The sequence below is a fragment of the Stegastes partitus genome, unplaced genomic scaffold, assembly GCF_000690725.1.
Source record: "Stegastes partitus isolate 25-593 unplaced genomic scaffold, Stegastes_partitus-1.0.2 Scaffold935, whole genome shotgun sequence".
Classification (NCBI taxonomy): Eukaryota; Metazoa; Chordata; class Actinopteri; family Pomacentridae; genus Stegastes; species Stegastes partitus.
This window is the reverse complement of record NW_007578666.1, coordinates 120,177-131,588: the sequence shown is the minus strand read 5'-3', so window position 1 is coordinate 131,588 and position 11,412 is coordinate 120,177. Positions and strand designations below refer to the sequence as shown.

Below are 11,412 nucleotides of genomic sequence, written 5' to 3'. Positions count from 1 at the left end.
CACTTTCATTCGGAGATATTTGAGTTTCCAAGCTATCGTCACATTCTAGTGTGATTCTGATCTGAGCACAAAAAATTCGAACGTGAAAAGGAAAATTCAGTGTCAAAGCCATTTCAAGGGAACTTTAAGTTAAATATTCGCAGCTTGTTTGCTGTGTTAGGCTGTATTTTTTGATACATGTTCGATTTGTCTGTTCTTGTTTTTTAATCCTTTATCAGGAATCCTTTTAACAGTCGATGTTCCTGTTGGAATATCCTGTTCAGCTCTTAAATGTATAGTTTGTAATAAACATGTTTGCAGGTTAACACTAAATTAGCTTGTTTTTTCTGAGTTTTGAAAATTAAAAATAAAACAAACTGTTAGAAATAATTCAGACTCTGGCATTGGAGAAGCTTCTCTAAGACACCATGTGAAGCCGTTGCAAATGTTTCACCTTAACAGAAAGCTGAAGGGTGATTATTCTCAGAAGAGAGCGTTTTGATGGAATTTCCTGTTCTCACCTCCTCGAGCATTTCATGCAGGATGTGAATGGGTTAAAGTCTGAGTACATGTGGTGTTGTTGAAGCCACGGGGTTTTTCAGTATGATGTTGAGCGTGTTGCATGTAAGAACGTTTCAAACAATTCATTCATGTGTTAAAACAACCCAAATAAGGAAGAAACCGTTTTGTTAAAGGTTGAAACTGCTGACCCAAATCTGCTCTACATGCACACACCTTTTTGTGGAGCGTGTAAGTTCCCGTACCAGGACCAGTATCTGTTTTCTGCCCTTTTCTGTTTACAGTCCCTCAAACTCTCACGAGAGCACGATTTTTGTGGCTTGCAGTAGGACACAGTGTTCTTTTTGGACGGAGCACTTTCTTCCATTACAAGTGAGCACCAAACACCAGTAAATGCCAAAAAACACATCGAGCCTCTTAAAGCGCTTTTTTTTTTTCTCCCTCAAACATCTGCTTAGCAATTGTTTTTTTGTTTTTTTTCATATTGAAGAGGCTGATATAGTGATTTTAACTCTTAAGTGTAGTACAGGTAAAGTTTGGGATAAAAAAAATGCAGTAATTTGCCACTTCTCTTTATTAGTTTGCTTCTGTTTGTGTGTAGTTGACCTGCCAGTTAAAGCATGAAATGGGAAGTACCAAGAATTTCTGTGCAAACACTGACGGTTTCTTAGCTGTTGTGTGTGTGCTAAAGAGGATAACTGAGGTTTGAACTGTGCTGTTTAAAAAAAGAAATGTGCTGTATGAGGATATAATATGAACCAATTTCAGTTTGTCTTCAGTTGCTGTAGCAGCCTGGGTCACCGGCTTGTGCAGGAAAATCAGGTAAAACTCTTCTTTATAAACATACATTCATTGGATATAATGAAAGTGTTGGTGATGTCAAAAACAACCCCATTATTGTTTTATCAGTTAAATTCATATAAAGGGCAGTAAACAAAAAACAGTGTGTGATTGGTGTACATTTTTGCAAGCTCCTTGACAGGTCAGTTTTTGCAAACATTGCCACAGTTGCTCTGTGAACTCAGGCTGTCTCTGTGTCTTCTGTCTCTGAATTGAATTCCCAGATTGACTGCTGTTGAGGTCAGGACTCTGCTGCAGGACTTCTGACTCTGAAGGTAGTTGTTTTTCACTCTGGCTGTGTTTGGACTTTTGGCCCAGTCAGATGCCTCCCTGATCTTATAGCTTGACGGGTACGTATCTAAGTATCTAAAATGCCTCAAAACTTAAATGACAGCCCTGTAACACATCTTACAAAGGAACAGTTGAAGTTCTGTTGGGTCTAGTCGGACCAGCAGCTTATGGTGGCTACTTTTAATCAACATTTTAGACATTTCTAATGCTGTTTTGGGTTCCGCTGACCATTACTTAGAATGAAAATGAAAATAAGTTTTAAAATATCAACGTAGCTGGTTCATGGAAACAAGAACCGGACAAAGCTGAAGTCACTGTTTTGCAGACACAGGGTGTGGTGCCTGTCCTGTTTCTCAGGCTGCAATTTTAAAAAGTAAGCATGGAGGTGTTCTTTCATTTTCTGCTGCCTCTGTGTGAGAGTCAGACTCGAGTAGGTCACCATGTACGTTAGCATGTGTTCACATCAGAGTTTAGGTCAATACAGAGAAACGTTCAGCAGAGAAACCTTCTGGTGTACTTTTGTGTGGAATGAGACTTCATAAGTAATATGAAAAAAAAAGAAAGCGGATAAGGCCTCGATAGGGCAAAGCAAGGACTTTATCACTGTGTGTAATAAAAAATGAACTGCTTATGTACTGTTTGTGGTATGAATGAGTGTTTCACTATCAATGTCCTGAGGACACTACGATAAGTAAATTATCAAAGCGCTTCCGCTTCTTTCGGTGTTATAGAAGCTTCTACAACAGCGGCTCATTGTTATCACCACAGGACACAGTCCCAGACTCTACTTTGCACTGTCAGTCTCAGCACTGCCGGAGCGACGCAAGGTGTTAAAAACAATGTGGAAACTGCCGTCATGTTTTATGATGGCTACTATAAGTGCAGCTGCCCCACAGATACAGAGGCTACCGGAGCAGCGTTAACAGAGAGCTGAGTGGTGAGGAAGTGTGAACAAAGAGGCAAAAACCCAAAGTGGAGACGCTGTGACCAACAACAGAAACATCACATGAAAACTCAACACATTTCCACATATTTCAGTAAACCATAGCTGCTGCTTCGTGCCAAACCGTGCTCTGTCTGGGCCAGGAAAAGATAACTGCTAAGGTCAGCATGTACGCTGACGAAATTGCAAATACGTCGCTGTCATTTTGCAAGTGTTCACTCCTCAGTTCATGCAGACTCCACAGTGCTGATGGGTAGATGTCAGAAGGGAAAAGCAAAGGAGTCATTTAGGGTGCATTTAAAAGAGGTCCGATTACTTCTGCTTAGAATATAAGTTCCACTGGTAAAAATGACAAATAATTATATATTATATAGAACTTATATAACTTATACTGTATATATAACTTATCTTATTTTATGTTTAAATCTCTTCTATTTTTTATTTTTTGCTCTTTATTTTGTTCTTTATTCTATATTGCACTGAAGGAGCTGCTCTTAATCTCATTGTACATGTGTATAGTGACAATAAAGGCATTCTATTCTATTCTGATTAAAAGAAATAGGTCACTCATGCATTAAAAAAAAAAGAGTCACAAATAACTAATTAAATGCAGCAAAACGAGGAGTTTTCTGAAAATATCCAGTCACCAGAGCACTGACCTGCAAAATCTGTTGCATATTGAATGTTCTTTCAGAATTTCAGCAAGCAATCCCTCCTAAAGAAGTTTTACAACCTGATAAATGTATTTATTTGTCATAACCCCATGAAATATTCTATAAAACATAAGAGAAGAGCTGTGAAAGTGCAGCCGTTTTATATTAATGTTCATTTTGATAAAGTGACGTGTTTCGTTACGCGGGGCTGTGAAGTAAAGTGTTGCTTTCTGGAAGTTCCAGACCAGAGTGTGATGCTTATCTACGGCCGATATCATCGTAGTCTAAGACATCGATAGCGTTCACAAGTTTACAGCTGCGAAACCTGTGCAGTCAGATTTAGTGTCAGTGCAAGAAGCTCAAGCAGAGCTGACACTGCGCTATTCCAGCTTTATTGACGTATTAATCTTCAGATACGCTACTTCATGGCCACTAAATCAAATAGCCAAATATCGGAATTTATTATTAGCAGATAGGCCGATAGCGATCGTGGCCTCTCATAAAGCAGGTGCCTTGTCGGGGCAATAGAGGCGCTCGCTTTATCATTACATAACGCTGGCTGTGGGCCATTGCAGGGCTGACCTGCTGCAGAGAAGACCTCTGATTTATTTAACAAACTCATCCCGTTGACACACTGTGTGCTCTCAGCGAAGGCAAATAATGAAGAAATTGGACGAGTGACGTTGGTTTGACGTTCGAGCAGACTGTCGCGGGTTTAATTGAGACTGAACCTCAGCCAAACCCGGAAGATGTCACAATTCATTTTAGCACAAATCTGTACGTTTTTAAACGACAACTCGTACTGACTCTCCTGTCTACACACTGCTGCTTTTATACATTCTAGCTCGATTGCAAACCATTTCAACTCAATTACACCATTATGTAATTTTACAACGTGAGATCAGGAAACCAGAGATTCAGCAGCTGACACTCTAAAACAGATTAATGTGCAGTTTACCCCCCCACACACTGTTACCTACTCTGTTATCTGTCTAACTGAATATGAGCGACTAACACAAGGCGAAGTGTCAATTGCAAATGAAGTTCTGCACGTACGCCCTTCACCGTGTTCTAATTCATTCACGAAAAAACATGACACAGTTTGCTCGCCCAAAAAGATACCAACTATGTGCAGACGTCTAGTGCTTAAACAGCGTTATCAGTGTACCAATAACATAATGTGTTTATTAGCCAACATACTGACGGCTCAATAGTTCCATCAAACCAAAGTGCAGACAGAAACACACGCATGAGCGCATGACTTTTAATTACCAGACTGCTGCCAAACGGAGCTTATCGGTATTTCCTCAACTACTGTAATGTACTTTTATGTGACGATCACTGAACCATTATCAAGTTATGACCCAACATCCTACATATATATATATATATGTTGCAGCATACACAGTAGAGACAGTAGCTTTCTTTCTTTCTTTTTGTTTTGCTCAGCATTTCCAAAAACACACGACATAAAAAAAAAATGAAGACAGCACAACACAATGAAGTTATGTGAAAGAATAATGGTGTTTAATGGTCTACAGTTATGGCCAGATTTATCGTTTACTGCATTACAGAGGTCATGCGTGGGTCTGACAGTGCTAATGAGAGGTGCTACGCTGTGAAGCTACAGACTATATAAATACAACTACAATCAAAATATGCCAAAATCCTGAGAAAAAGTATGAGTTCCATCTAAACATATTGCCTGCTAATAATACAAAAGATTCCCCTCCCCACAAAACATCTCCGGGTCAGAACTTTTAAAATGAACACATTTGGGAGCCGTCGGCAAACGGGATACTCCGCAAATAAATTACAAGCATCGCACTTTTTTTTAAAAACAACACAACTCTAAAGCTTTACATTTCCAAATGGAACAAACTTTTTTTTTCTTTTTTTTTTTTTGCTCCTTTTAGTTCGACTGTACAAACAACGTTACATTCCATGACAATTTTCAACAGGCGTTTAGACAATTTTGAGTGGTATAAATCAACAGTAAATACAGCTATAAAAGAACTCAGAGCAGAACTGTTGATTGCAGAACTGCTTCCTTGAAATATAAAATTTAAGAGAAACACTAGAACAGCGATATTTCCCCCCTTCTTTTTTTCAAATGTTAAAACTCTTCTGACTATGGGCCATAACTTTACAAAAGTGTGGTTACACAGGTCGTGGATAGACAGGAATGTTGTTATTGGGAAAGGGTCTCCTCAGGCCCACCAAACAAAGGGCAGATTCAATCCATGTCCAAGCCTATTCATGCATTCGTCCTGTGCTCATCAGTATTTGCCAAGCTCACACTGGGCAGCGATAAAGCCATTCTAATTACTGGGTTGTCCTTTTGAACCAGCCCGCTCTTGATTTTTTTTTTTTTTTTAATGCTTAGGTCCAAATTTCGCCTCCCCCAGCAGTTTCCCTTCAATCAATTTTATAGCAATGTCATTTTTTTAAATACAAGCGTCTTGACCATCTCCAGCCTCCTCGGGCGGCGACCTTTTAGTTGTTCTCTTGTGAAACCGTGGTCTCCTGAGGAAAAGATCAAAAGAAGAAGTTAAACCAGGGCGACTCAACATCAAGTCAGAGGCTTAAATTAAGTTTTCCCATTATAATAAAGCACTAAGAGGCTATTTCACCCCAAAAAGCAACCTCGGACCACAACAGCTGCTGAGATCAACGGGTGTGTGTCGACTTAAGTTCATTGTGTACTCACACTCATGTTCTCCTACTATCTTATCTCCTCCGTTTGGTGTTGCAATCTAATGGACTCAACAGTGTTATGGTCAAGGTATGCTTATACAACTTGTAGATTTCAGATAAGGCCAATGTTGTTGGCAGGGTGGCCCAAACACAGGCAGAGACCCTACACTGTCAATTATCTCTTCCTTACGATTTTGGAATTTCAGATTTTATTTAAGCAAACTTTTATTTGATCATCTTCTCCCTTTATCATTAAAAACGCTCTCAATTGTTCAACTAAGGCTTGATATTACTTTCTATAAACATTTCCAGCCATCTGAAGCAACATTTTTTTTTAAAAATTCGAAACACTTCTAATGGTTAGGAAATGGAAACTTTCGGTTAATTGCTGAATCTTCAAGGGGCGCTGCTTTAATTGCTTATAGCCTCTGTGTAATGAGAGCAGCAGCAAGAAACTATAAAAACTTCCCCACTTCCTGCTAATTAGGTAACTGAGAGGACAGGAGAAGGCTGTATGTTCAGCTAACAGTTTGTAAAGTTGCTGCGTGTGTGGTAGTGTTCCAAAATGTGCACAAAAAATAAAATAACTCCATTACCAGGTGTGTGTATTTGCAGATTTAAGCCCGTGTTGTGCATTTACAGAAGCAGATCGTTCACACAATCTGTGACTCCTCAAGTAGAGGGTTCTGCTAGGCTGTAATTAAAGGTTTCTATACTGTGCTTATTGCCACAACATCACTAACTCCGGGTTTAGTCGACCACATTTACAGTCGCAAAACTTTACAGGAATAGATTCGGTACAGTTTGGGCTTGCAAAGACCTGGAAATAGTCGAGATCAGAGTTTGTTTGAGATGTTTTTTTTGTCAGTTTTCATTGAAGACGTGGATATTAAAGTCATAAAAAGTTGCTTACAAATGGAGTCCTTTCTCCGTATTTGCTCCAGAAGGTCATCTTGACGGTGTTCTTGTGGCCCGTCCGCTGGTCAAAGGTCTGGCAGAAGTCGAAGGGGGGACTGTACAGGTGCAAGCTCACTGCGCCCTCTGTGTGGCTGCCGTTCTCCACACGATGCAGACCGATGGAGTCTGAAATATGCACACAGACACACATAGACACGCATGAACAAACAACATATGTACATAGGAGTGTATACCACCGGAATGCTGGGAAATAGGACAGAGTTACTGGAAGTGATGTAACCGGCGTCCAAACATCACACCAGGGCTCGCTTTGCTTTGGGGAAATACGTATTTTTGGGGGTAGAGGCCTAAATACTGCTCATTGTGAAGCTACACAGGCCGACTGTGAACTCCTGCGAGACCCGTTTGACGTTACGTAACGGCAGAGGTTGGAAACTCGGGTATTACTGAGCGCTGTAAAACGGTATTAACTGAAGCCAGTCAGAGACACGTCACATCAGCATATCTTCAACCGCAAGGAACATTGTTCAAGGCCTGTTTGTTCTGAACGCAGCTTGGTCATCTTGGCTATAACAGTAACATAACAACGTGAGTGTAACACTACGTGAAATACTGGTGTTAAAGAAGCACACAAAGATCAGCAGATGGAAGCGGGTATTAATACTGCAGGAGGATAGAATCTGTCTTACCATTTATGTAAGCCACCTTGTTCTCCTGCAGGATTCTCTGCGACTTCTGGACCATGTCTCCCTTTTGTTTCCCGTCGGGCCACTCGAACAGCGTTTCCTTCAGCTGACCCTGCAGCAGCTTCATGAAACAATGGGAGTCTGTGTGGTCGTGGATGCTACTGCAGAGCGGTAAAGGAAGCACAAGGGTACAGTGTCAGGATAGACTCTGAGCCGTTTTGTGACATTTAGATGAAAAGCAAAGCGGACTCTAGAAAGGTAGAAATAGCCGGGGATCCGTCTGGAGTTTCAGTCTCTTAAAATCCTGTGTTGGCTGCTCTTGTGAATAACACTTGAGCATCCATGCTTGTAACCATGAGCCCTGTCACATCCCTACTGCTACATGTTCTCATTGAAAAAGCAAAAAAAAACACCAAGAAAAATCAAGAACAACAAACAACAGCAGTAAAATGCATTTCATAAAGCCACTTTAGTTAAACAAATGTCCTTTCTCATGTTGAAAACAGCTGCTAACGTCTGTCCTATAACATGCAATCATTTAAAAATGTCTCCTAAAGGTTTGTAGCACATCAAGAAACTTTCCTTTTCTATCAACCGCTGTCAGGTTTAGGTGACGTTTGCAGACAAAGTGGAGCACACGATATTTATCAAATACTGTCTATTTACACAACCTGTCTGGCAGTGACTAGAACATTGGACTTTCATATCTGTGTGAAGTAACTGGCAGAAAATCACCTGATGTAGTGGCGAGCAGTATCTGACAATGTAGTGTGTTGATACAAAGCACTTTTTTCCCATCATATTAAATGAATTATTCTTTTTCACAGGACGGTATCTCACCTGCCGTGGCCTTCACCCCAACAGAGGATGATGAGGTTGAACTTCCCGTTGCCCTCGTCCACCAGGTTCCTCGTGTATCTGGAGAAGAGCGCAGTTTGTTAAGCAAACCATTAAAACACAGGATGCACTTTTGAAGGTTTCAGACGACACCGGAGAGGAACTTGTGACGGATTTCATCACAAAAGTCACCGTCTGATGTTTTAGCTGCTGGTTTGTCAAGAGTTCAATTTGATTTATTTTTATTTTGAGGCTTCAAGCTTTCAGAAAACCTGCAGTGTACTTGTGAAAAACACACACGTGTGGATAGAGATGCTGCACTTTCAGTTTTGGAGTCCTCCAAATATGTGTCACCTGCTCTGCTGTGTGTTTGCCTTCCACCTCCCTCCCCTCCCTGCTCGTCACCCTGCACGTTTTGTGCTCTGAGCAAATGAGTCAACCTCCAAATATTTTCGAGGGGCAGCTGCTGGAGCATCGATCTTTGGGAGGAAAAAGAAAAAAAGAAAAAAAAGCCGGCGGGTGTGTTTGCTTCTCTGGGTGTTGATTGGATGTTCCCTCTCTGCCACCCTCCATTGAGCCTCACTGATCAAAACACTGGGAGCCTTTTGAACAGAGGAGCCCCCATTAAAATGAGGAGGAACCCGATTTCCCTGTGTTTTTTTTCTCATTAAAACCTACTTTAATATAAATTGCACGTGTGTTTTTCTTTTTAAATTCATGCAACCTGTGAGAAAAGTTTCTGTTCTTTATCTAAAAGTAGAAAAAACAATAGATTTCATTCACATATGATGATTATTAGAGGAGAACAACTTGTAATAATGGATGAATTTTCTACCTGCTTTGTCAAACTTTGAATTGATAAAACACACACTCAGCATGAATAAAAGAAAATGTAATAGCACAAAAAAGTAGTTAAAACAGGGCAAGGTGCGAGGGTGCAAAGTACATCAGTATAATAAATATCTGAGCAGATACTGGTTGTAAATATCAGCAGGATTATGAAACACAAACTTTTTTTTTCTTTTCTTTTTTGTTACCTGTACTGGTCAAACTTTGCGAAGTGCTTCCAGTCCTGAGGGTTGCTCTCATAGGATTCCATGATGTGCTGGACCTCCTCCACATTGATGGAGTCACTTTCGAAGATCTTGTGCAGGATCTTAATCAGGTCGTCCAGAGTTTGTGGCTTCACTACTTCGGTCTGCTCCATCTCTCTCTGTTTTTTTTTTTCTTTTGCGTTGCAGAAAATTTCTTGGAAAAATAAAAAGCCAGACAACTTTTGATGCCTCTCAACTGCTCCTCAGCTCAGCCCGGTGGCTCACTTTTATAAAGCTGCCGCTGCAATTTGGGGGCGAGCTGGTGATGGGCTGTACCATTATGGGAAAAGGGTGAACGCCCACAGCTCATATTCTAATTTAAATTACCTCTGGCTGGAAATGTTGCACAACAAAAAAACAATATGTGGTTGCATTTTCACTCACTCTCTAGAGATGATGCAGTTTTTATTTTTATTTGTTGTGTTTTTAATAATAATATGCACACATTAACATGTTGGACTAATCCTTTTGGAGAGCACCACGTTGTCACAAACACAACCTCCCTTCTCTCCTCTGTGTTTTTTCTTCTCTCTCTCTCTGACTGAGGCATTCCTCTAACAATAGCTGTGCAGCCTCTTTCTGTGGGCCTCAGAAACTCAGTCAACAGCTCAGCGGCCAAGGTGTGAGCGGAGCAGAGGCTCACAAACAAGTGGGGCTGGAAGAGAAAAGAAGAGAAAAACGTGGGAAAAAAACAAGGAGCTTGAATGATATCAAGGATGGTTTTTGGAAAGGGTGTAATTTATGCTGGCTTGAGAGTCTTCCTTCATATTTTCAGACCTTTAATCATCTTTGTTTTGGTTGTATTAGGTCAAGAGATTAAATTCAGAGAACGGTGATAAATAAATATTCAAATAAAGAAAACTTCATCTCACCAACAAACAAACACAAACAGTGTCAGGTCCTTGATGATGGATTATGCAATAAGGACATTTGTGGGTGTGCGTAGGTGGAAAAGTACTAAAGTAATTTATGTTATGATGAGATAACATGCAGTTAAATGGGAGAGTAAATAAAGAAAAGCAACTCCAGAATAAGCTACTGTTTGGAAAATGTGCATAGACGAAGACAAAAGAAAAGTCATTCAGCAGATGAGGCTTTGTTCCTGTCTGAGATGGAAACTGAAATTAGAGAACAGTCAAAAAGAAAGCGACCAGCTGAATGCTTTATGCTTCTGCCTCAATGTGAGCAGTATATCTCTAAAATCTTAATATTGCTGCCAACATCCTCCCAACGGGATGCTCCTGGAGCTGTTCACCATAAATCACTCCTATACATGCAACACATTCCTCCACAGACACATGCAGGTCATTCCCTCCACCTGTTTCCCTTCAAGACAAGAACCCTCATTGTGAGGTTAATGTGCATAAGATAAAATGCTTGTTTCTGCATCAGGGACCAGTGACAATGTCAGAAAGCTGAGGACACTTCTGAGGTTTTTGAGGAGACTGAGCGGTGTTCTTCCACATTTCAGAGCAAACAATAGGGTCAAACTGGAAGTGACTGGTTAGCAAACAGCTGGACGGAGATGTTCCAGCAGGAACACCAGATGTTTGTTTTGTGTGTGTCGGGCTGTTAAAGGAAACCCCTCTCTGGCCGAGGAAGAGTCCGAATTTACTGGAAGCTCAAAGGTTTGGAGAAGTTTCTTTGCATCAGAGGCTGAGCCAAGTTTTCCTCTGAGCTGCCACATCATCAATATCAGATGTACTTTTGCGCCACCTTCTGGCTGAAAGTTTAAATCTGCTTTAACCAGACAGGACCATCCATATGGATAAATAAACAGTAAATAATATTTATTGGCTAATTGGAAAGTGTTATTTCAACTAATTAACGTGTCTTGTGTGTCTTCTTATAAATGCAGAGGTCTGTGTAGTGATCGCATCTTTTATATTTATTCTATGTGGATTAATACAGAGTGGAAATGGAGGCGATAGATGATCTTTTAAATCTTCTGCGAG

At 40.5% G+C, this 11,412-nt stretch overlaps 1 protein-coding gene across 1 annotated transcript; it reads right to left on the bottom strand.

Annotated features, from left to right (window-relative positions):
* Positions 1-4,730: 4,730 nt before the first annotated feature.
* On the bottom strand, positions 4,731-9,673 carry cdo1 (cysteine dioxygenase, type I). Its single transcript, XM_008294063.1, has 5 exons — positions 9,401-9,673; positions 8,367-8,444; positions 7,530-7,687; positions 6,836-7,005; positions 4,731-5,751 (listed from the first exon to the last, which is right to left on the bottom strand). Exons 1-5 carry the CDS (start codon positions 9,568-9,570, stop codon positions 5,722-5,724), a joined length of 606 nt encoding a protein of 201 aa, XP_008292285.1. The 5' UTR covers positions 9,571-9,673; the 3' UTR covers positions 4,731-5,721.
* Between the last annotated feature and the right edge of the window lie 1,739 nt (positions 9,674-11,412).